Source organism: Polyodon spathula, chromosome 16 (assembly GCF_017654505.1).
Source record: "Polyodon spathula isolate WHYD16114869_AA chromosome 16, ASM1765450v1, whole genome shotgun sequence".
Taxonomy (NCBI): domain Eukaryota; kingdom Metazoa; phylum Chordata; class Actinopteri; order Acipenseriformes; family Polyodontidae; genus Polyodon; species Polyodon spathula.
The window spans coordinates 4,855,329-4,880,520 of NC_054549.1; the positions used below are offsets into that span (position 1 = coordinate 4,855,329).

A 25,192-nucleotide genomic window follows, 5' to 3' on the forward strand; every position below is an offset into this window, starting at 1 on the left:
GGTTTGTTTAGTGTAGGTTTGGCGGGGAAAAACAAAAAAAAAAAAAACAGATTTAGTTTTCTTAACTATGTACATATTCAGACATGTACCATGCAGCCAGCGGGCTGTATTGTTAGAAGGCACTAGGACCCAGAGGAGCGTGTTTTTTGTGGGAGGTGGTTTTCAGCTGCCCAGGTCCCGTTCTGAAATTGGGAGAAGTCAGACTGCGTTTTGAGGACATCAGAAACAGAGCATCAGAGATTAAACTAGTGAGCAGCGAGTGGTAAGAGGAGAGGGGGAGGGAAGCTTGAATACAAACGTGTATGTATGTATTTTTGTGTGTGTGTGTGTGTCTATATATATATATATATATATATATATATATATATATATATATATATATATATATATATATATATAAGGATATAAAGCTGCATCCAAGTTGGAACAAAATGTCAACAAAGCGTTATAGTTTATATAATTGCAATTTTAAAAGGCGTCAAAGTAAATCGTTTGTTTAATTTTGGTTAATTTGGGGGTGACGGTTTAAACTACACTTGCAGGTCTTCAGAAAGTACAAAATTATTTTTAAAAGTGGTTTTGGTTGTTTTGGACTCAAACGGGACTGTTATACTGATTAACTAAAGTTTATTAAATACATTTTAAATAAACCTTAATTCTCTACTTAAGGTAAGTAATTTAACATTCTAACGTACGAACTTATCAAATGAATAATCTAAAACGTCATAACTGATCTAGTTTTTATTTTAAAATGGTTTAATGTACTGTTTAATTAGTGTAATAATTAGCTTACTGAAAATATCGTATGCAGCGTATCTGGTACAGCTGTTACTATAGCGTTCATAAATATGTTGTTTTCTTTTAAACTAAAAGAAAACTGATCAAAATGCTTTGCTGCTGTTACTAATGTTGAAAGTTTGTAACGGTTTTCAATTTGTGGTTTTTTTTATATATTCTCGTAAAAAAATGTTGTAGAAAATGACTAGCGGTTTAGGTATGCGTGTTTATGTAAACAAGCGGACAACAAACACAGCGGCGGGCGGGCCAGCCAGCCAGCGCAGCGGGATGAAGTGCCTGGGCAGGTTTCTTTCATTCTGAGAGAGAGTGACTGTGTGAGTTAGCGGCGCCCTTCAGATTCTTTGTTCTTAAGGAGTACACACTGTGCAAGTCGGTGGGGGAGGGGAGGAGAAGTCCTGGACACACGGAGAGTTTTTTTGGGAAAGGGAGATAATTACTCCCAGATGTGTATTGTAAAAACATATGGTTTCCTATAGACTGGAACACCACTCATCCGCAGCAAGAATGTCTGCTCTCCATTAAACAAAACAAACAAAAAAACAACTATAGTTTAATAGGCAACATACTTGTTTAAAACTCTGCTGCCACTTTGTTTAAAAGAATAGGGATCAGTTCAGCTGTATGACCGCACAGCGCCACCACCAGTTATGCAGATATTTTTTCTGTCCTGGAAATACTTCCTTGCACAATGAGGTCCTGCTTCTGCACAAATTAACTGCTAGTCCTCAAGTCGCACATTCATGCACAAATCATTTTAAAAGTATTTTCTTTAGCCTGAATATCAGATTACAAAAAATATCTGTATCTGTTTAAATTTTCACATAATCCTACATTTCAGCAATATTTTAATTCCTATGTCCCATGCCTAGTGCACAGTGGCTCTAGCAATGTAATCTCCTGTTGCATACCAATCCCCTCTCTCTTTTTTCATCTCTTGGTCAACAGGACCTTTCACTTCAGCATGGTGTTATTTTTCACTGGCTCTGCTTTAATCATTAGACTGCACCACATCAGCACAGGGTTAGCAGCCCCTGAATTGTGAGTATCTTTGGGACAAATTGGCAGAGTTTTGCTTCTGCTACCTTTTCGTTTCACGTAAGCTACTGCCGGAGGCTGGTAAAATAATGTTCACAACTTGCTGTATTTTCAGCTGGCGCGCTGCTTTTAAAAAGGTAAAATGTAGTTATTTCTGAAATGTTTTTCACAAGTCAGACGCTGCAGCAAAAAAAGTGAAATGTTAGAATTTAAAACTAACTGCGCTCCCCCTGTTTCTGGTCTGTTTGCTTTGGATAATACTGGAGTAGTCCTTTTATTTGCAAAGAAAAAAAGGTGGTAGGAGATTTCCAAAATTTTGATTCTAGCGCTGTTTGTAACTATGTTTAATAATTTATGTATAGTGGTTTTTTTTAAAATATCAAGGCTCATGAAGGATGAAGCCATGATTAGAGTACAGCCTGCTGCTTCTGGGAGGCACTGCTAGAGCTTCCCATCACAGCTCTGCAAGCAAGAGAGCGCACGTCAACCCCAGGGATGGAGCAATTCATTGCATATCAGTGAATCTCTGCAAGATCTATCATATCGTACTAAAGGCGTGTATCGTTTCTACCATGATTCAAGACCAAAAGCACAACCTAGCTCATTGCTGTTCATCAAGTGGTTCACGATTGAAGAATAAGTGTGTTTTATAGTTGCTATGGATACATGCTTCCCGATCTCATTACATTTTTCTTTTAACAAAATAGCCTGTCGTTAAATGGTAGTTTGATCTTATTATGCATCACCCAAGTAGTCAGTTGTGACCTGCATATCGTGATACGTATCATATCGTGACATTGGGGCGTCCTGAGCCTCTCTCCAGCACCTATCTCGTGAAACTGCACGGTCATTTTATGCACATATTTCAGTATTGAAGGCTAGGCTATATCTCGAGAGGCGCTTTGTTTGAGCTGCTTGGCTCCCCTTATTCGGGGCCTCTAGGGTTGTAGACTGCTGGGGCCGTTCAGTCCTCATTTTCCCCACTTTCAGAGAGAGAACCTGGGATAGAGTTCCAAAATCAACAGATCTGTCTGGGCGGCTCTTTGATGGCACTTATGGAAAGTGCAGTAATGTAAACAGAGAGGCTCTGGCAGCTGGTGGGCTATGGGGGGGGGGGTCCTGTCTTGGAATGCAGCCCCTGTCTGTCTGCTTTATACTTTAAAGAAGAAAAACAAAGGAGCAAGACACAGGGATTGTAGTGAATGTCAGACATGTTACATTCTTGCTGTCAAGCTGCCGACGACTCTTGGCTGTTTGTGTCGGCCTGTCTTCTTGGAGTGGAGACCAGGAGGTTGCCTCTGGAGGCTGGGGGCAGGTGGAGGCTGCTGCCAGGGTGGGTTGGCAGCCTGCCCTGGGTTTGCTGTGGTTTTGAATAAAAAGTAAAGCGGTCCTATGTTAGCTATAGATTCCTAGACAACAATAAGGTAATTAAATTAAACTGAGCATTCGTCAGCACAGGTTCTTGATGCCAGAGTTATACATGGCTGCACAAATTGAGTCTATATATCCTGCTATCCCCTATTTGATGAAACTATTTGAAACAGTCAGGGTAGCACAGGTTTTACTACCTGGTTTCAGATATGTCGGTCTTCGCTATGAATCCCACACAGAATATGCATTGACTCTGGTGCTCCTGCAGGTTAGGGAGAAAAGATGGACAGAGAACCGTTATCCTCCTCTTCAAATATCATGTTTTTGTTTAATTCCTTCCTGACAGTATAATCAGTGGTATACTGTTGCCTTTGCTTTTGCAGTTCAGGGTCCTCAGTAATACCGTCTCTGTTTTTTGTCCACAGTGATTTAAGCTATTCTACCTACCTCCAGAGACCCCGCCCCCCGCAGTCGCCATGAGAACCACCTGCCTGTTCCTGCTCTCTTTGCCAGGTGAGTACAGACAGTCAGGCCTCCATCCCGGAACCCTTGAGAGAGTTGATAATATTGAACTAAAACAGTGTGCAGCAGTCAGCCGTTCCTGTGGTTCTAGAATAGAGGACTTCACTCAAGTAGAGGGTTATTCACAGGTCTAATCCCTGAGATACATCTCTATAGGGAGTTAGATTTCAATAAAGTGGAGGTGAGAATTTCACTTGACCAGATGGAACGGTCTAACTAGCATCCTCCTAATTCAGCAGGCCATGACCAATTAGCACTTAACTGACTGCAGTGAATAAACTATACAGTGTAGCTCAATGTGAAAATTTCAGATGGCTGCATCAAGTCGATATCCAGAGTCTACTACACTTTATAAATAAATTAATACACATTATCTTTGCTTCCTTGAGTCAGGTCCTTGTTTGGTGTTGGTAATCTCTCTCTCGCTCGCTCTCTCTCTCTCTCTCTCTCTCTCTCTCTCTCTCTCTCTCTCTCTCTCTCTCTCTCTCTCTCTCTCTCTCTCTCAGCCCTAATCCTAGCCCAGCAGTACGATGTGGGTGAAGAAGATTTCTACCCAAGCCCATCGCAGTACGGACCATATATTCCACTGGGTGTGTATACTCTCTCAGCTAATCAATAAAGAGACCTAGATCAAATGAAACACAGTTCCAGGCTTGTGCACATATTTTGGAAAAAGTTTAAAGTTTAGCACCTTTTTAGCAAGCTTTATTTTTTAGTAACGTCTTAACACTGAAAACAGGAAATAGAGGGAGCACCCTTTCCCCTTAGGGAGTGAGGGAGCAGTCCAGTCTCCATGCCTCAAGTCTGCCCTGGACTGGAGAGAGCACCCTTTCACTTAGGGGGTGAGGGAGCAGTTCCGTCTCCTTGCCTATGCCCATCTTATCCTTTCTTCTGTCACTTGTTAATTGTGCCACAAAAAATGATGAAGTAACAATTGTGTGAATTTCATTGTTTTTTTTGTTTGTTTTTTTTTTTAAGCGGAAGAGTATGACTATTCAGGTAGGTCTAATTTTTTTTTTTTGTACTTCTGAATATTCGTGATGTCTCAATAGTAAAAGTTTCTTTTTCTGTTTGACCCGTCTGTCTGTCTGGCAGTCCTTCCAGTCCAATCTGTTTGTCTACCTGCCTGTTATACTTGCTCTCTAATAGCTAGATCACCCGTAACTAGAAAACACTAAGAAGCCTTTATATTTCAGAACTGCTTGGATTAGAAGGCTTTCTCAATGTCATCAGGCTGTTATTTGTGTTATTTTTATGTGCCCCCCCCCCCCACCTTTATCTCTCGATGTAACTGATGTCTTTTGATTGAAGATGTTTTAAAGAAATCGTGCAGCTCTGTGCAGTGTGTGTTCATTTCCCAGAAGCAAACTAAGCCGGGTTCCTAAATGCAGTGTGCTGTGTCAGTAAGGCAAACATTAGCTGTATTTATTTTAAAATGTTAAAAAATATTATTTCAGAAATAGGAATTTTCGCTTGGAACTACATATTACACAACAATGGGTACAGTTTCCAGAATATCTGTGAAAACAGTAGAGCCTTACTCCTCTCTCCTATCTAATCACCCCACAGAGCAAAGCCAAACAGAACTGGAGGCACAGCAGAGCCAGCTCACTCCCCAGGAGCAGCAGCAGCAGCAGCACACCTTCCCCGTCGAGGGTAAGCACAGCCCAGCCTCTCTACAGCAGAGCAGGGGGGTCAGCAATCCAGCCCGGCTTCCCAGTTAAGCAAAGCTTTTTTTTTTTTAAGGGTTTGTTTAGTCTTTATTGAAACATGTTTCATCTTGAAGTTTAACTTTTAGGAAATTAAATGTTTCAAATAGAATATTGGGAATGCTTGAACCAATTGGAAAAGCTGTGTAATTATGCAATTTGTAATTAATTGCAATGTAATTGTAGAGGAACCTTGGCACACAGCGTAATTGTACCTTATGTATATGTGCCTTGACCCTCCTGACCTCGTGTCTGTTTCAGATGACCTGCCTGAGACAGAGCCGACAGAGCCTGGACCCCTGGGTAAGACACAGGATCTCCTTGCATAGCAGCTTCATCCATTGCTGGTTTTACTATGAGTTTAATAACACGCCTGAGCTTGTCACCTATACACTGTGGCTAATCAAGCTTGTATGAAAACATGGAATGGGTGAAAAGGCTGTGCAATAGGAGTCTTATTGCCATCCCTGCTGGGGTTGGTTTCAGCATGTTCCACTGCACTGTAAATGTAAAGGCATGATTTATTTAATGTAGTCAGGTTACAAACGATGCTAGAATCGCACTTTATTTTATTTGACCTGCTTCATAATTTCTGGTCGTGTCACATGTGGTTTTGATTGGGTTGTTTAACTTAATAAGCAGCGGTTCAAGGGGATACAAAGTTTGAAGAGAGATTTTATTTTCCAAAGGGTGTTTTTGGTGATAAAATTTAACATGAGCTACTATTTAAGTGTTTGAATGTGTGTAAAAAATACGTGTGCTGTGCTCTGTTTCTTTAATCACTCCCGTGGCTTCTATAAATACCAAACAAAAGACCCCTTCAGAACCCCCCCTCCCTCCCTCCGGCTGCAGTGACCAGAAACAGATGCTGGCTAATTGAGGAAAACCAGCTGGAAGCCGCCCAGCAACAATTGATCCTACCGCAGTTCTCGTAGCGTTCAGCTCCCACCCATCACCATCAGCCTGTGTGCTTGTAATGCTAACCATGCCAGAGAACCAGGGGGAGCTCCTTTTATAAAGGGTACATGCACTGTTAATAGCTGAGCGTCGCCAATAGCAAACTAAATATCCCAACTGAAACCCAGCAAACCACTTACAGGCCTAACAAACAACCATGCAAAATCTAGCATTGTAAACATGGACGGAGGACAGGAAATGGCCCGCAAGATCAATGGGCAGCAAAGTTAAAGAGGGCTGTAAAAATATAACAATGCATGGAGATAGTGCTATATCCCTGGGGGGCTGAGCTGAATGTAATGTGGTTTTAAACACAGGGCAGTGTCCGTCCTGAAGCCTGAATAAGGCTTTCTGTGCAGACCAGTCATCCTAAACCTTATCTACGTGTGTCAACTTTAATTGAACTGCCATATATTACAGAAATGGGGTTATTGCCATGCCCACATGTTTTCCATCTCTGTCAAATCCTGTGTAGGCTCACGTGCAATTTAATTCATTATGAGGTCATTTTCTTCATTTTCTTTTATGCAAGTGATTTCTTTAAAACCGTTTAGCATTATGAGATGTTAAAAGATGATATTGAAATGAGCATGTGGATAGAAAATAAGCACAATTGCACATGGGTCAACACAGGATTCAGTACACATGGGGCAAAATAGGAATGTGGCAATAGACACGTTCATTTGTTCAGATATAGCCAATGGTAGGTCCATCAAAGCTGAAACAAGTCCCATAGTAAATATTTCATTTTTGGCTTTCACCAGACCCTATATTCTAATCTGTTTAGGAAATATTTTTGTGTCTCATTGCTTCCCAACCGCAGCGGCTCAGCCAGTGTTTTTATGAGAGCTGTGTCTGTCAGTCTGGGTTGCATTCCCCACGCTCATTAATCTAATTTATTAATGTAAAACTACCAGAATACACCCCTGCTCAGCCTGCACAGCGAGACATGCTTGGTCCAAGTCAATTCCGGAAACTGGAGCACTCGAACAGGCTGAGATTGATTCAGTACAGATGTGGTGCTGTAATAATCCATTACTTATGAATGTATGAACTTAGCGACCTAAAAGCCATTTCCATTAATATTCCTCGATATAATTATCATATGCAATAACCCTAATAGGCAGTGAACGCTTAGAAGATTTGACATTAGAACTGCAGTTAATAAGAAGAAAAAGAAAGTCAAAAGTTTCTCCCCCCTTTGTCTTCTTGTTCTGTCAGAATGTATTATTTGCTCTTGTGGTTTATCTGTTCACCAGCACCCCTCAATGTCATAACAGCCTTATTATCTCTGGTTTAATTAAATTTATATATAGAATAGTGTCATGAGAACCTTGCGGTATAAAATAAATAAACGACAAGCTGTGTGCAAATCAAACAGGTATCTAGTATGACCAGAAAGTACTTTTGGGAGTGTGCTGTTTCAAGTGTGGGGTGGTGTTCTTGTTTTCAGATTGTAGAGAAGAGCAGTACCCATGCACTAGACTGTACTCTGTCCACAAGCCCTGCCAACAGTGCCTCAAGAGTCTGTGCTTCTACAGGTGAGTATTCCTCAAGGATCCAAGCAATCCCTTAGCATTAACCAGGGTAGCAAGAAGTCCAGAATCTTCAGGGCACAGACTCCAAACCTCCCGGAACCAAATCATTACACATTTGGAATGAACAAAACTCAAAAGTTATAGGCTAGGCTTGATTCTGTTTCACTTTGAATCTGTTGAGAGATTCCATTAGCTGTGCAAAAAATAGCTGAGAATGATTCCTGTCGGCTCCCAGAAAACGACCGCTGATGTGTAGCTATTCTGCAGCCCTGCCATTGACTCCTAGATTGCCAGCGCTGGAAAGGGAAGCTCTCAGTTTACCCGCTCTCTCTGTCTCTCTGCAGCCTGCGAAGAGTCTACGTGGTGAACAAGGAGGTGTGTGTGCGCACGGTCTGTGCTCACGATGAGCTGCTCCGAGGTAAATACTGTTCTGAAATATATTGAACATGGCTGGACTGTAATAATTGAATGGCTTGTATGCTAATGGAAGCTGTCCCTCTCTCAGCTGACCTGTGTCGTGATCAGTACTCTAAGTGTGGAGTGATGGCTCACACCGGCCTGTGTGGGACCATGGGGACCTCTTGCGCTAAGAGCTGCGGCGGCTGCTAGACAAGAACATCAAACTCCGCCCACTTTACCAAGACCACGCACTAACCCATCCCACTGTGTCAACTCCTCCCACACCTGTGAAACCCTCATCCGCCTGTAACTCCACCCACAGCCCCTCCCATCACATAGGAACTCCTCCCCTAGCCCCTCCTCCACTATGCTTGCCAAAAAACACATACTGCCACTGGGCAGTTTTGGGGGAAATGGCTTTTATAAAAAATATATCTATATTAAATAAATGTATGACTTCAATGGTGCTAAAATAACGATACATACAAGTAGGATTTTTTACATGCACGATGGTTTGGTTTTTTAGTTTTGTATTATAACTTTTTGATAACTTCCTGAGCTGAGAGTGCACCTCTCCGTTTGGTACGAAAGCAGTTTTTAATTTTGTTTTTAACATTTCTGTTTATAGTTTTTTGGTGGGACTTTTTTGTTGTTCTATTGCTTTGTGAATTATTTTATTTTATTACAAAAAAAAAAAAAAAAATACCTTCAAGGAACTGAGAATTCATTTACCAAAAGTTCTGCTTTTATTTAAAAAAAAAATGTCTAAGCCCACCTCCCCTTTTAAGGTGATGTTTTTTTTTTACATGTAATTCACTGCATTGATGTTTCTCTTTAAGGGAACAGCAGAGCCAGCATATCTCTCAATCTTTACACAACAGTTAGCTTCTCTGTGCTTGTAAGGTAAAATACGCATCGGAGAGCTAAAAGCATGCTTGTTCAAAACTCTAACATCCACACTGATGTTGGCAATCTATTTCTTTCCCTGCTTTATTTCCAGTGTAGCAGAACAGTACTGTCCAGTGTGCCGTCTCTTATGAAGAGTTTGCTTATTGAAGGTACTGTGCTGTACTTGCCTGCACTGCTGCCTCTGTTCCACACCCTGGTGCTGGGTTATTGGTGCTCTTCGGTGTTCAATGTAGAGGAATAGTGTGAGTTGCATGGACTGGGGCTTTAGTATATTACACCTGTGCACAGTCCTGATTATTGCTTTATTACCACAGGTACAAATCTCATGAGTTGTCTGTTCTTTTATGCTCAGAGTGGACTGTAATGTAAAATTGTATTGGTACACATGCTTTGTCAGATCCATCTTACAAGACCCCCTTATCCTAAGAACACTACAATGTACTGTATGCTTCTCATAGCGATGCATTTTGCTGAAACGGTGCTGTGCTTTATACTTGTATACATACATATATATACACTTTTGTGAGCTGTACTGTGTTTCCTACATCTTGCACACATGTTTTGCACTGTTCCACAGATAGACAGCACTGGTGAGTGATCTAGCCTCTGTATAATACATGTTGGGGTTTGGTTTATGCATTTTGCGTACATAGTACTATTTACTTGTTTTTATTCTGGTGTTTTGTTTTTTTTTTTTTCTAATGGAAAGTTAATTAAAAAAAAAAATTAAAAAACTGCACTTGAACCGCTAAAAAAAGGGTGTATCTCCCTCCTGTCAAATTGTTTCACCAAGGTGTGGGATCAAGTAGAAAGTTCAGTTTTGTTTGGGTCTTCTGTGATTCCTAAAAGATGTCATGCAGGAAGTATTGGATTATTAAGTTATCACAGCCTGCACGCTACTCTGATACCAGTGACATACAAGTACACAGAAAACATACACTTTGACAGGAGTTTCTTCTGTCCATTTATTGTTACACACAAGAAACCTGTAATCTGTCCAGTGAAAAAAATGTCAAGTCACACTTCCAAACAGTAAAACAGCCTTCCGATCGTTCAGGTAAATCATTGGTCTATTACCATGACACACAGGAATGTTCAGAGGGCCAGCGTTCTCCAAGTTTCAGTGATGTAATAGTGAAGAGCGAGGAACCAGCCTGGCTTAAGCAGCCTTACTTTTTTTATTCATTTAAAAAATTTAAAGTTAGATTTGTATGGTTTTTAAAATATTACTGCACAGTATTCCCAAGCCACCCACAAAACCAATATTTCTTAAATCGTTGTAAAGGAATAGATAGATTTGTTTTCTACGTCCTTCTTTACAGTGCTGGTACGGTTTAAACATACATTTCTTAAGGTAATGTGTGTTTGTAGGTTTCTGATGCCATTTCCTTTAGTTGAAAATTAGAATATAATTAAGCTTATTAATACAGTACCAAAAATAACTGCTACCTTCAAAACAGTTATGACACTGGTAATTATTATAAACATCTTTTGAGTTATTGCTTTGCGATTTAGTGAAGTGAAGCAAATAATAATGAAGTGTGATATCAAAATCGAACAGATTCAAGGTTATAGAAGTTGATACAGTGCAGTGGGTATTAGTAATGATAGGAGCTTGCATATCCCTCAGCAATGTAATTTGATCATAATATATATGAGGCCATTTTACATGGCAAGAAACTGCATCACTTCCTGTTTAGCACCACAGACATTAACACTGTTGAACAATTATAAAATCGCAGAAAATTAGTGGTAATTTCATTTATCTATTACTTAAAGTACTATTTTATATTTAAAAATGGTCACAGTCTAAAATGTACAATAAAATGTACCAAAAATTGTTTACAAAAAAAACAAGACACTAAACTAAAACTAATTTTAAAAGAGGCAATTCAAAAATGGGGTTAAGTAATGATTGTTGCAAAGGAAATGACCTGTGCGTGTCCCGCCTCCTCCACCAATCAGAATGCCCCCAACCCACAAAGATGTACTCTATAAAACCACTTATTAAAATCAGCCTCATTATAGATTTAAAAATAAATGTACTGCGCTGCCACACCAGAAACAGCATTTAAGATTCTACATAAAGATATGCCAAACTTATCAATAACATTAATGGGAAATCAGTTTGAGGGAGAGGCCTGGGTGAAACTAAGCCTCCTCTTGCCACCACTGCTCAGGGGGCTGTTGCCTGTTCAACACTTAGGGTCAGTAGTTGAATTCCTATTTGGAGTTTCAGAAGCGCCGATGGGATCAGTTCTGGTGCGAGGGGTTGCATGCAGTAACGTTTCAGTGTGTAGAGTGGTGCAGGGTCTGTGTTGCTGTCTCAGTTTCCAGACAGGATGGAGGAGTGGGAGAAGTGAGGCTGGCGCCGGCGAAGCTCCTGCTGCAGCTGCTCCTTCAGCGTGGAGACCTGAGGGGACAGCGAGAGACTAAGTGCATTGTTGCCTGGTGTTCCACAGCCTTCAGATTTCCACAGTTATCAAACGGGAAAAGCGGTGAAAGGTTTATACGTTTTAAACAGCCAATAAAAAAAAAGTTTATTACTGAACGTTTATACCAGAAAATGAACCGTTTTCTAAGCATCTTCAGGCTGATAGACTACAATTATACACTGCATTTGATATAAATACAAACGTATACTTAGAAATAATAAATCAAGTCTACTTTTTCAATGAAAATGTGTAAGACACTTTAATAAATAACCAGGTACCCATTTTCACTGTTTAAATTGAAGAGGCCTTAAGTGCACTGTAAGGTAAACAGTAGCAAGTAGAAACGCTTCAGCCAGTAATTTATCAGTGTTTCTTCACTTATTTTTAATAAGTGTTTGAGTGAGTGAGTGTGTGTGTTGTGTACCTGCTCCTCCAGCCCCTTCACACGTTGTCGGTGGGCTCTCTCTCTCGCCTCCAGAGTCCTCTCGGCCTGCAACTGGGCCCCCCGGAGCCGCTCCGTCTCCTGCTGCATCTCCTGCTTGAGTCTCAGAGACACCTCCATGAGGCCCTGGGATTGCATCTGCTCCATCTCACCAAGCTGCGCCTGACAGACATACATGCTGTTAGGCACTGACACACAGGAGCCATGCACAGCAAACAGGAAAATAAAAGCTGGCAAGCAGCACGACTGAGTTTTAAACCGGCTCCCAGAAGCAGTTTGAAAAAAACACTAGAGCAGCCCTTTTCTCCATGTTGGGGTTAGTATGAAGATCCCAAAGGTGTAATACCTCTTTTCCACTGTATAACAGAGTCACACCAGGGCCGAGCCAGTCCAGCGTGGTTCAGGAGGAGCCTGGCTGTGTTTCCACTGCAGAGCCCAAGCCGTGCAACTGAAGCCACACGCAATGAACACACTGGGCCGCGTGGTATTGAGAGGTGCTCTGTCTGAATTGAGAATGGCAGATCCAGATGAAGTGAGGCCGCTGTTTCATGGTTTGGACAAATAGCCAGTGGAAAACCACCCGTACCGTGACGGCCTGGGGCCCTCATGGTTCAGATGTGCCAGTGGAAAAGGAGTATAAGGGTAAGACTGGGACATTCATTGTAAGCCCTTGAAGTGATACTGTAAAGCAAAGCAGTGCTACAGCAGGGAGGATCTTCCTTCTTACCCTGTTTAACTCCTCCTTTCCATGCACAGCCAGCCAATAGAAACAGAGAACCCCAACCATCAGCCAATCCCAATAAAGAATTACTAACTGCGATTCAGCAGCCCCAGGCTTGACCCCCACCCACCTTTTGCCATTACATTTACCTGCCCAAAGAAAAAGACGTCATGTTGAGCAAGAGCTTCCAAGCCCAGGAGAAAGCAACAGTAAATCAGGACTTTGTTCTGTGGCCTTTCTGAAGGCATGCTGTGAATTGTAATGGTTAAAAAAAGCAAGATCGTTATAGCTAGGAGTAGGGGGAGTATTACTCTGAGCAATCATTGCTGGTTTCACAGGAAATGTGTTATTGCCAGCGTACCTGAATAGGGATCTAAACTACCTTATGACAGGCAGTCCTGGATTAGTATTGCATATCTGGGTCTGTGAAACATTAGGAAAGTCTTATCCCATTAAAGAATACGTCTTTCACTTAGTTTCACCTTATTTTTCAAATTCAGCCTGTCGATCTGACCCTCATTCCCTAGCCAGGTTTTAAGGACAAATTCTTTCTTTCCCCTCCCAAAGACCACTGAACAAATCCTGAAACCCACGACACCTCAAATTTGAGAGGGAGGCAGGCAGGCAGGCAATGCCAACATATGGCCAACAACTTCAATTTAAAATAATAACAACGCTACTAAAAAAAAAAAAAAAAAAGTGGCGGGGGAGCCGTGGAGCGCATTGATTCACCAGCATCTGGTTACAATAAGGCAAATGGAAGCATGTCAGTGTATGCTCACAGCTGCCCCTCTCCCAGACCCCCTTTTCATTTCGGAGGAACGCACTTTGCAGAATGGAGTTACACCCAGTCCAATTTTCTTGTCAAACCCCCCCCCCCCCTCTCCTCTCCTCTCCTATGCAGTTAGACAGCACTGTAGCCAGTCCAAGTCTGAACCTTTTTCAAAGCTGGTTCATGCTCTGGCAAAGAAATGCCGGTGAAATAAGAAAAAATGCATTCGCAGAACTGTCTCTTGTGTGGTTTTGAAAGACATAATGGGAAAAACAGCTGAAAAACTGAAGGGGCCCTGGTGTGGGGGGAAATGAAAACGTGCTGGCTGTGAGAGGCCAGGGACTGAGTGTGTGAGAATGCATATCTCCCCTTCTACCCCTGTCTTCTTGTGACTTGTAAGGAGAGAGCCTCCTACCTGCAGCAGCTGGATCTGTCTCTGGGAGTCCACCAGTTCCTGCTCCACAGAGCTCAGAGAGCGGTCCAGTCGCCCCTTCTCCGCTGACAGACGCATGCTCCCCTCCTCCATCTTCAGCTTCTCACGTTCAACCTAGGCCCAGACAGGAAAACAAGCTTTCAATAGACAGACCCGACCTGCAGTATTCCCTAAAGGAGACCTTGCATCTTTTTCATTCTTTGCTCCACCCGTGGTAATGAGAGGTAAGAACATATTTCGGAAGGTCTGGGTGGTGCTTATTTACTAGCCTTTAACCTCCGAGGTCTTGGTTTCAATCCAGCTCCGTGAAATGGGTTTTTACGGTCTTAGTTTGGCTCCCATTAGACCAATATATTCCATATCACAAAAGCACCACACAATTCAACCATAAAAGCACCAAAAAACTTAACAAGCACTCCCCTGTAAAAACCCTCAAGTGTTGACACCGAACACGAACTCTAGTTGAAACATGTGTCATTGAAATGTTTCAGTATTTTAACCAGCTTCGTCTGAAAGGGTTCCCACCTTGTCGAGTGTGTTGCGGAGAGCTGCCTTGTCCTTCTCCAGCCTGCCTGCGGCCCTCTCCGCCTCCCTCTTCTCGCTCTCCAGCTGGGCTACGGCCCTCTGCAGACTCCTCAGCCTTTCCTGCGCCACAGCCCGCTCTCCCTGCAGCTTCTCCAGGCTTCTCAGCGCAGCCTCTTCCGACTCCATGCGCTGACGCAACAGCTGCAGCAAAAAAACCCATTGTGCATCAGCCCTGTAGAGCTACTGATTGTACACAGTGTGGATTCCTGTTTACCCTGTCTCCTCTCTCACCTCCTGGTGTTGCTGCAGTTGCCCCTCCAGCTCTCCTCTCTTCAGCTCCATCTCCTCCAGCTCGCTCTGTAGGGTCTGCATGCGCTCACTCAGCACCCCGGCATTCTTCTTCCCTTCCAAGACAGCTGACCGCGCACTCTCCAACCTCTCCTGTAGGGGGGGGCGACAGCAAAACAAGGGTGAGCAATACTGAGGGAGGGAGAGTGGAGGAGAGATGGGTGATTTACAGGGAGAATGTAAGAGGGAAAGGTTTACCTGGGAAGAGAGAAAAAGAAGAGAGAGTGTAGAGAGAGCAGGTAAATCATATTTTGGCTAAAATCAATCCCCCTTTAACTTTACAGGATTTCTATTTATTACAACTGCACTCTTACAGCGACACCTATATTAACTATTACCTACTCTAAACCCCTAACTCATTCTTTTCATTCTGTTTCAATAGGTAACTAAGTAACCTAGAACCTGAATTCTCAGCCCACCCCAGATAGCTGCACTGTGCTACACTCTCAAAGTGAATGTTGTTGTAGTTCCGGAGGTGACCTGCAGGAGGCGACGCTCCTGCTCACTGGCACTCAGGCTCTTCTGCAGGGTGAGCAAGAGGTCCTGGGCGTCGGCCTGGCTGGCGTTGCTTTCTGCCACGCACTGCGCCAGGCTCTGGAGACGCTCCTTCAGTGCGCCCTCGCTCTCCTCCGCCTTCACCAGGGCCAGGTGCAGTCGGTCCAGCTCCAGCTTCAGGGCGCTGGCCTTCATCTCGCTGTCCGACACCTGCACACACACACACACACACGTGTGTATACACCGACACAAAACAAGGGGAAGAGGGGATTGAAGAAATCTTAACTGCAGTCACTATTAAAGAGAACAGAAATATAAGCTGAGTAAAAGGAAGCAAAAGCCTAGCAAGTGAATCAGAAACATCTAGAAACACTTTCTTGTTCTCATTCCCACTGTTCTTGTGTAAAAGATGACTAACAAGTGTCTTTTAAGCAAATAATTCCAAAGGAATATTTAAGAGCGAGCAGCGATTCCACTGGAGCACATTCACACATATTCCCTTGTGCAAGTCCAATGGCCACTTCGTTCAGCTAGTACAGGGGTGTCCTATCTCAAACCTGGAGTGGAATGGCCCTGCAGGACTAACAGGGTACAGTTAGATAATGAGCTACTTCAGGGTTTGGAAGGAGGTGTGATTGGCTGGAACAGGGTTGGAACAAAGACCAGGACAGTGGATGATATCCTTTTCCCCTTGATTTACTACATGTTCTAGCATCTTAATGCTGTGCTTTATCATGCTTGGCCATATTTGCTTTTTAGCATTGTACACTACAGCAACCTAAATGCAACACACTCCCCCCTCCGTCCCTCTCACCTGTCTCTGCAGAGTGTCTATGCGGTCCTGCGCCGCCTGCATCTCGGTCTGCTTGTCCCCCAGCCCCAGCTTCATTCTCTGCAGCTCCCCCTCCAGAGTGCGCCTGGCCAGCTCCAACTTGGTGCCTCTGCTCTCTGCTGTCTCCAGAGCCTCCTTCAGCCTCCTCCTCTCTGCCTCCAGCCTCGCCTCACCAGCCTTCAGCTTGTTGATCTTATCCTGAAGAAGGGACAGGACAGGGAGAAGCGGCCCGGGTGAGGATCCACATCGGTTTGTACAGAGCCTTGGTTTAGAACAGTGAGAGCGCTAACTTTACCTTAATGTTTTATTTTGATAAATGAATACCAAAATGGCCATAGATATAAATACAATGCTCCCCGCTTTGTAGTCGGAATCCAGGCGGTATTATAAAAAATGACCACATTGCCTGATAACCAGTTCCTCAGTATAAAGGGACACCTGATAACGAAGGGGCACTGTATATTAGTTTTGATTACTGCTGTTTTCAGTATAGTTATCTTTCCTATACTACTACAGCAGTCTCCAATTTTGTGTGGTTATCTTTCCTATACCTTAAAAGGCCAAAAGGATGTCCGATCTAAATCCTGCCATCAACCCTGGCTATTGTATGCGTTTTATAGTTGATCTATTTCAAAAAGGTTTGGCCGTGACCATAGCGCCTTTTAATGCATTTATACTGTATTTATTAGTCTGTCAGTTACTAAGGACTGCGAAAGGTATTTCTGGAGCGAGTGAATCCAAATGGCCCTGGAGGAATGAAGTGAGTTACATGCATAGCCGAGAAAAGGAAACAGTTCTGTGGATTGCAAGCTTGCAGAAAAGCAGACCTGGAGAAATATTTCCAAAGACTGTCGATGATCTCACACAGCGGGGCCTGACTGCTGCAGTGTAGTGTGTGTGTCTCAGTCTGCACGTCTCCGTCTGTCTGTGGAGTTTACTCAGTCCAGCCCCTCTCTAGCCCTGCTTCAGTCTGCACACTCAGCAGAGCTCAGACCTGGTGCTTAGCGTCCGTTACAGCCTCTGCCCAGGCCAGCTGGCACCACGCCAGCCTCAATTACCGAGGAGCACGGCCAGGGCTGGCAGATAGCGCTCAGACAGAGAGAGGGGAGTGGGGGCCACTCTGGGTGGGATGCTTGTTTACTAATGGACTTGATTTCTAAAAATACCTTAATAGTTAATCAAACCTTTCCCTAATTCAGCATTTAATTTTTTTTTAATCCTGTAAAATGTGTTATGCATAATTCTCTATTGTTTCGACCAAGGTCATTTCAAGGCACGCTTACTACCAATTCCGGCACATTTGTTCTGCGGTAAGGTGGAAAGGCACTGCACTGAAGCCTGTGCAACACCGACATGCTTCCCCATCTCCTGTCAGCCTTGGAGTCTTTACAGAAGCAGTTTTTGTTGTATATAGTTAGTAAGCCTGATAAATCATGATCTAAGCTGAAAACAACAATGAAGAATTGAAACACTACATACATAATAGGATATTATAACAGGTAATTACATTTTCAGATGAATCAGCCCCCTTTGCCGGCATTACCTGCGTGCCACGGCGCTCGCTCTCTGCTCCCTGCACAGTCCTCTCCAGCGTGGCCACCTTGTCCAGCAGAGCCTTGCGCTCACGCTCACTGCGCCGAATCAGCTCCTCCTGCAGCATAAGAGCAGTCTGAGTAGAGCTGAGCCGGCCGTCCGCACCCCGCTTCCCTGGAACACAGCACAGCAGCTTTCAGGAGTTCACCCAGTCAAAAAATGTACGAAAAGAAAGCCCACATTTTGCCAAATTTCTAAATCTGGGGCTCAACCATTTCACCTAAAAATGTCATAAGATCTGGACTGTCCGATCACTTGATAAACACTGTGTAGCTATTATAATAAAAATCGAGGATGCTACACCTGTCTGCGACACCCACAGGCGTGCAGGGTTTCGCTCACCTTCCTCGCACTCAGCCAGGGATTTCTGAAGCTGCTGCAGCCTCTGCTGGGTCCCGTCTCGATCTGCTTCCATCTCCCCGAGCTGCCGAGCGAGGGTCCCAGACTGTGTGCGGGCCTCGTCCTGTTCACCACAGACCCAACGAGACAGGTTAACAGGGCCATGGCATTACCAAAAAAGAAAGTTATGGAAACCACAAATAAACTGGGATATACAAGGTTAACATTTACTTGAAGACATTTCAATGAACAACAAAGTTAAACCGACTTGGTTCAACACACTACTGCAAGTAAAGCACCAGCATGCAGTTGGGCACGTAAATATTCCGCTAATAAGCAGGATGAATCTTCCTTTCTCACCCGCTCTCTCTGCGTATCTCTCAGCTCCTGCAGGAACTCTCTGAGCGCACTCCGGACTGTCTCAGGGTCCAGTTCTGGGAAGGGCGTGTCTGTGCGGTCAGGGGAGGCGGGTCTGGAGGCGGGGCCTCTCTCTGGGGTCTCCGTCCGAGCCATGGGGCTCCTCCTGCTCTCATCCATTCCTGGATGAAATCAAATAACCCCTTTAACCTCCAGTCAAGAGGTATCACCCAGATGACGTGAATAACAGTGAAAACTACTATTGTTGGGATACAGCACATAGATAGAGAGTATTAAGTTTGTCTAAACAGGGTGTTCGGTATTACTTAAACATTTGAACCTCAGCTGTATAAATATGTTGTAGAAATGAGGCAGCCAAGTTAAACAGCATACAAGTTAGACTGCAAGTCATAAACCTGAAATTGAAAAGCAAGTTGGCAACAATTGCAATCTTGTTAAACTTTTTTTTCTGTTGTTTCGTCTTTACACAGCCAACCCTTTGCTCTTTTTTGTCCACATGAATTGTTTTTGTTGGGCAGACACTACATTAATAAGGACAGTAACCTCAGCATCGTCCTCCTCCCTGTCTCCCTGTGAATGGTGCCTTCACTGTGATCTGCATTGAGCAGCTCAACAAGGACGGTTCCAATGCAAGATCAAGCAATGTGTTTACGCTGGGAGCCAGCTGTTTGCAGCTGTTTGCAGCTGGACACTATCCTTCCGCAATAAAAACACAGCAGTGTTCAGGCAGAGGAGCTGGTCTGAAGCTAAGGGACTGAAGCAGAAGCATGGGTTGAGACAGGGGCTCTATTTAAGCTTAAGAAATTATATTATCAGTCCCCTAGCTCATGCCTCAGTTTCTGAGCTCAAACCATTACAACGCACTGCCTCCCGGTCCCTCTGATGACAAGAACGTGCTAGGTCTACGTTGACAGAGAAAGGGGATCTAGAGAGACATCTGGTGGTAAACACCGTGAGTTGCAGTCAAGTTGCGTAGCAACTGCATGATTAAGTTTTTCAGAAGGGCACTCTGGGTGCGAAAGAGCACTTTGTGAGGTCACCCAGCGCAGAAGCAATTTCTTGTGGGGGATGGCTTTAAGCAGTTTTCCCTAACTGAACAGATCAAGCAGCAACGTAATCTAGATTTGAGCCGCGGGGATAACTCCTAATAAGAGTTGCTGAAAACGTTGCCTGAAGGTTTATTAGTCCTCCCCATGCAGTGCCCCCTGCTATCCTGCCACTCACCTTTAAGTGGCGAAAGTGAGCGCCGAGGGGAGTGGCTGCGTCCGCGGAGGGCGGGGCTGTTGCCGCGGCCCCGCCCCCCAATGCCCAGGGTGCGGCTCAGGGCAGAGTGCAGGCTGCCCAGTTTGAACTCCAGCTCTCTCTTGTGCCCATCGAGTCGTGTCAGCTCCGCCTCCAGGCCAGAGATGCGCCCCTGTGCCTCGCTCAGTGCCAGCCCCATCTCCGTCAGCTCCCTCCTCGCCTGCTCGGTCCGCAGCTCCAGGTTGCGTGTGTTGTCCTGCAGCTTCTTCTCGTTGCCTTGCGCTTCCTCCAGCCGGGCTGCCAGCTCCCTCTCGCGTAGCCGGCACTCCGCCTCCAACTCAGTCATCCTGCGCTGGAGGCTGGAAACCTGCCCAGAACTCCACAGGTTAGGGGTCAGGTTTTTTTATTGTCATTATTTGCCCTACCCCATTAGACAGACTGAAGAGCAACCTCCACTCCCACTCTCAAGCCAATCACTTTTTTCCACCCACCGAACCTAAGCTAGTAGTAAAACTGTAATTGCATGTGCACCAGAGTATCTATTTAAATACTGTACAACTAGCAAGCCCCACTAAGTGCAGGTAGGAGTAGTTCATTTCACCCTTCCCCACCTCCTTGCGCGCACTGTCCCGGACAGCCTCAGTCTCCATGATCCTTTGCTTGAGTCCGAAGGATTCCCTGCGTGTGTCCCCCTCCCTCTGCTCATCCAGAGAGATCCGGGCCTGCAGTTCAGCCACCTCCCAGCTCTTCTGCTCCTTCTCACTGTCCAGGAGCTTCACCTGGGGGGAAGAGGGGGAGAGAGAGAGAGAGAGAGAGAGAGAGAGAGAGACAAACTGAGCCGTACACACCCCAGCCTGGTGGTGAGCCACTTCCAGCTGCTCCTCTTCACTTGAGAAGAGACATAGAGGAGCTTGTTTTGAAGCCAGTCATATTTTCAGAAAGGTATAAAACTAGCAAGAAACTACTCAGTAATACAGGGTACTCTACCTGGCGCCGGAGCTCCTGCAACTCTCTGCGGGCCTCTAGCCGTGACTTCTCAACTTCGCGAAGCCCCGCCCTCAGCTCCGTGGCCTCTCGCTCCGATGCGGCTCGGCTCTCCTCCAGCACAGCAAGCTTCTGCTCCTTCTCCTCGTTCAGCCTCTTCAAACTGACAAAACAGGGGCCAGGGACGTCTCACCTTTAGCCCATAACAGATTCCCTTTTCCCTTTCCCCTCAACCAATCCTCATCCTCTTGACCCTATCCTATTTCCCCCTTGTCTCTCTCTTCCTGCTCTTTTCCCTACTCCCTTAATCCCCTACCTCACCTGATCCACTTACTATTTCAACTGTTCCTTGCCCCCTCTATTCCTCCTGCTCCCTCTCACCTGATCCTCTCGCTCTCTGCTCTCTTCACAGCCTCTCTTAGTTCAGTGTTGGAGGCATGCAGGGTGTCTCTCTCCTTGTCCTGGTCCCCCAGGCTGCGTCGCAGATCAAGGATGTCTTTGCGCTGGCTCTCCTGGGCGTCCTGTGCCTCTCGCAACCTGCGCTGAGCCTCCAGCAGCTCCCTCCGCACCCCGTCCCGCGCCTCCTCTCCCAGGCGCGCCGCTGTGCGGGCCTCCTCCAGCTGACGTAGAGAGAACAGCCATCAAAACACGAACAAGCATCCAGAGTCAAATCAACTGTTTCCTCCCCCAGTCCTCACCTCTCTGAGCACCTTCTCCCTCTGCCTCCCCACATCCTTGTTCTGCTCATGCAGGCTCTTCACTTCCCTCTCGTGAGCTGTCACCGCGTCCTCAAACTGGGTTCGGAACTCCCTCAGTTCAGTCGTCAGCATTCTCACAGTGTTCTGTCACACGCAAACAAATACACAACACACTGAGTCAGGGTGCAGCTGCATAGGAGCACCTCTACTCAGCTGGGCTTTTTTTTCCAGAGGCAACTGTTTGCTGGATTAGTTAAGCATAAGCATGACAAATAAATAGGCTTGCTACTTTGATATTAAAAACCGGTAAAGCTTGTTAAACGTTAAACGTTCACAAAAAATATGAGTTTGACAAATAAATTTATATAGGATAAAACGTCAGTAAAACCACTCGCTATTTTTTATATATTTTCTTACCAAAAATAATCATTTAGAAATCATGTCTAGTTTGTGTAGTTTATATACTTACTGTCTGCCCCATCTCCGTTCCGCTCTGAATAGCTAGGGGTCGCCGTCAGTCATCTCTGTTAGTACTGTAGTTTCACTGTCATTTCACAGTTCTGACAGATCTTGTTGACTAAAGCAGCTCATTCGTTTAAATGACTGTCAATCATCAAGGCCTACATAGACTGTGCACTTTCATTTGCCAGCTACAGTGCCTGTCATTTAAACTGCCTGCTTTGAAATTAGCTGGTTAAAGGTGTATATAAGCTTTTGCTATAGGTATACAGTGACAGTTACTAGTTTGATTTGAAAGTGGGGCGCAAGAGGAAAACACTTAATGAATATTGCGCACAATACCCTGGCTGACAGCTGAAGTCTCCGCGGCAGGACAAAGCAGGCCTGTCTGCCTTACTTTCCAATGACTGAGTCTAGCTGTGCTGAAGCAGGAGAGGGGGGAGCTCAGACTCAGAATAATAAAGTGCTAGTTAGTTCTGTTCAACTATCTAAATGTTTTATTCAATGCATATTATTTCTACTTGTAAATTTATGCTCTAAAAGTCTGTGTAATACACTTTTATATGCTGTGTTTTCTATGGTTTACTTTTTTAAATTTGTGTAGGATCTTTCTTTACAAGGTAACGCTCCGCTGTGACCAAACTTTATTTCAATTAGAATGCTGGTAACCATGGTTTTGTTGCATGTTGACTATGATAAAGGGGTTTCGCTTAGACACGTTTCTCAATGGCATAACAAAAAGCATAAAGGTTGATTTTCACCTATTCCTTGCTTGAATTGAAAAATAAAGAAAAAAAAATGGTGAATTCTTTAAAAAATAAACGTTGATATTAATCATCGATTTGGCAAAAAAAAAAAAAATCAAAACAGTAGCAAGCCTACAACTAATCCAAGCAGAAACAACATAATACAGAGCACATCTAATAAGCAAGGCTGTAGTTTTTTCACACGTTAATCAGATTTTTTGTGATATTTACCCATTGTCGTGCAATATAGTTCCCAATGAAAATTCCCATTTCTGAAGCGCCTTATTATTTTGACATTCATTTATGATTTTATTTTAAAAGGTGGACATAAACTAAATATAATAGAATTTAGTATTTACTGTTTTTCATATCATTTAAATATTCATTGTATAATAACGCTACAGAAAATAATTCAATTAGAATGTGACAACGCTTTTTAAAATTTTTTTTAAAATACTTTAAATATGTTTAAAGTCTCTAAATAAGTCATTAAATACGTCATTTTTTAAAGTGAAAAAAATACAGCCCCACTAATAAGATGTTAAACAGGTAAGGGGCATTGGGAGCAGGCTGGTGGTATGAAGGATCCCTTTAACTTAAGGCAGTGAAAGTTGCTGCCCTCACCCGCTCCTGTTCCTGCCTGCTCTGTGCTTCCCGTCGGACCCTCTCCAGTTCCATGTTGGTGGCACCCAGCTCGTGCTGGAGGCTGGTCAGTTTCTCCGAGAGGACTGTCTTCTCTGACTCCTTCAGGGACAGGGCCTGGGACAGACAGACAAGTGCTGTACTCGCATCCCATTCGTTTATTTTGTAATTAATTGCAATTACTATGTAATTGAACCCAGGCACACCTGGGTAATTGTAATTATACCATATAATTGATCGATTACAGTTCAATTGCATCGATTTGTCATATCATTGTTGTATTTTCAACCACTTTGTGACCCCATTTGTTTGGGGTAAAAAGAAAAAAGTTAAAGTATGTTTCTGTATTTGTACCTGTGATTCCTCTATTTATTCTCAATAACCAAGCAGTAAACATGTTAATGTGTCTAGTTGTTGATGTTACTTTTAGGGTAATTGTAATTACTGCAGCACAATTGTAATTAAACAAGAGTATGTAATTGTAATTCAGCAAACAATTCTGTGTAATTGTGATTCTAATTGAGCACAGGTCTGATTGCAGGGCTGTGGGACCCCCTCTCTCTCCTGTACCTGTTGCTTCTCACTCTCCGCTATCAGCAGGCTCTGGTCCCTCTCTTGCTGCAGTTCTGTGATCTCCTTGTTGAGCTCCTCTTTCTCAGCCTCGTAGCGAGACACCATCTCCTCACGCTCTCGAGTCAGGGTGTGCAGAATCTCGTCCCGCTGTGCCTCCAGTATGAGCCTCAGAGCCTCCTGAAACACACATACACAGCACAATTCAAAACAGGTGCACCTCAACCTCACTCTGCAGCTGGCTGATTTCACCCAAAGATCAATTAACTCTCATGCACGGTGGCCTCGCATGGGGTCGGATGAAAATAAAGTCTTCTAATCTTAGTATGGGGACATACGGAAGATGCAAATGCATGATAACTTCATATGAGGCTAGGAGATCGCATTACCTTTCTTGCGTGATGACCTCATAGAAAGATGCAATTTTTTCTCCCATATAAAGCTATGTTTTTTTTTTTTTTCTCAATGAAAACCATTTACTATTTGTCTAAAACTAACTTAAATAATGAAACTAATTTCCAAGCAGCAGTTCTTGCGAGTGGCCCTCACCTTGTCGTGGGTGAGGCGGTCAGTCTCCTCTTGCTGAGCGGTCAGAGCTGATCGCAGTGTGACCTGGGCCTCCTGCTCGATCTGGCTCTGCTTCTGCACCAGCAACTCCTTGTCTCGCTCCAGCTTGACCAGTCCGACCTCAGCCTCTGCCTGCACTCGCTTCAACTCAGCTGGGGGAGGGGGGGGGTCAATCTGCTTATTTACACCATCAACCCAAATTATTAGTTCAGAGTCTAAATGTATAAACCCTGGTTTCATAGACCTTGATTAGCTCTAGTTGACCTAAATTAACATCAGGTCTTCAAATGAAATACATCTGTAATACACAGGTCTCCCCTACACAAGTCCATGTTCAATCCTAAAGTAAAATGTTTTCGAAATTGAACCCAGTCCCTATTAAGCTCCCTGTACCTTGCAGGGCCTCCTTGGCCCGCAGCAAGGCCTGGTGCTCTGCCTCCAGCTGCTCCCTCCGGGACTCCCGCTGAACCAGCTGCTGCTGCACCTCGAAGAGGCTGGTCTCCAGAGCCTCCCTCTCAGACCTGGGCAGGGTGGGGGGCGACACACCTAGCACTTAATACTGATCCCCATCCAGTGTGCCACAGTTAATATAGCATCATACCAGCAATACCAATACTGAGCAGTGTGCAGCGTACCAATCATTAATATAGCAACCAATACAGATCAGTATCCAGCGTGCTAATCAATTCATATAGAAGCCAATACAGATCAATATCCAGCATGCCAATCAATT

General features: G+C 44.1%; 2 protein-coding genes across 8 annotated transcripts in view; one reads left to right on the forward strand and one right to left on the reverse strand.

Moving 5' to 3' along the window:
* The first annotated feature begins 174 nt into the window (after nt 1-174).
* Nucleotides 175-8,791, forward strand: LOC121328619 (microfibrillar-associated protein 2-like). 3 transcript variants are annotated; one of them, XM_041273465.1, is made up of 9 exons: nt 175-262; nt 3,630-3,717; nt 4,233-4,316; nt 4,705-4,725; nt 5,296-5,382; nt 5,697-5,738; nt 7,846-7,933; nt 8,275-8,348; nt 8,436-8,791. In XM_041273465.1, the coding sequence occupies exons 2-9, from the start codon at nt 3,681-3,683 to the stop codon at nt 8,537-8,539; spliced, it is 537 nt and encodes a 178-aa protein (XP_041129399.1). In that variant the 5' UTR covers nt 175-262; nt 3,630-3,680; the 3' UTR covers nt 8,540-8,791. The 3 variants fall into 3 exon arrangements, with proteins under 3 accessions (XP_041129399.1, XP_041129398.1, XP_041129400.1); XM_041273464.1 differs by having other exon boundaries at nt 231-300; XM_041273466.1 differs by lacking the exon at nt 175-262 and adding an exon at nt 1,813-1,836.
* A 225-nt stretch (nt 8,792-9,016) lies between these two features.
* Nucleotides 9,017-25,192, reverse strand: part of LOC121328617 (rootletin-like) — a 38,143-nt gene continuing 21,967 nt past the window's right edge. For all 5 annotated transcript variants that reach the window (XM_041273461.1, XM_041273462.1, XM_041273460.1 and 2 more), the window contains 19 exons: nt 24,853-24,980; nt 24,442-24,611; nt 23,893-24,072; nt 23,305-23,439; nt 21,476-21,619; nt 21,159-21,397; nt 20,781-20,940; nt 20,405-20,572; nt 19,776-20,160; nt 18,534-18,712; nt 18,177-18,297; nt 17,785-17,948; nt 16,224-16,439; nt 15,395-15,619; nt 14,858-15,007; nt 14,567-14,767; nt 14,024-14,155; nt 12,098-12,277; nt 9,017-11,651 (listed from right to left, as the gene is read on the reverse strand). In XM_041273461.1, the coding sequence (XP_041129395.1) occupies nt 11,565-11,651; nt 12,098-12,277; nt 14,024-14,155; nt 14,567-14,767; nt 14,858-15,007; nt 15,395-15,619; nt 16,224-16,439; nt 17,785-17,948; nt 18,177-18,297; nt 18,534-18,712; nt 19,776-20,160; nt 20,405-20,572; nt 20,781-20,940; nt 21,159-21,397; nt 21,476-21,619; nt 23,305-23,439; nt 23,893-24,072; nt 24,442-24,611; nt 24,853-24,980 (3,364 nt within the window). In that variant the 3' untranslated portion in view covers nt 9,017-11,564. The remainder of the gene's footprint in view (nt 11,652-12,097; nt 12,278-14,023; nt 14,156-14,566; nt 14,768-14,857; nt 15,008-15,394; nt 15,620-16,223; nt 16,440-17,784; nt 17,949-18,176; nt 18,298-18,533; nt 18,713-19,775; nt 20,161-20,404; nt 20,573-20,780; nt 20,941-21,158; nt 21,398-21,475; nt 21,620-23,304; nt 23,440-23,892; nt 24,073-24,441; nt 24,612-24,852; nt 24,981-25,192) is intronic.

Excerpts from the sequence above, each read along its gene's own strand:
- LOC121328619 (XM_041273465.1), top strand. The coding sequence starts at position 3,681 with ATGAGAACCACCTGCCTGTTCCTGCTCTCTTTGCCAG. Across the intron at positions 4,317-4,704 it reads CGGACCATATATTCCACTGG|CGGAAGAGTATGACTATTCA; the intron begins GTGTGTATACTC and ends TTTTTTTTTAAG. Across the intron at positions 8,349-8,435 it reads TCACGATGAGCTGCTCCGAG|CTGACCTGTGTCGTGATCAG; the intron begins GTAAATACTGTT and ends TCCCTCTCTCAG.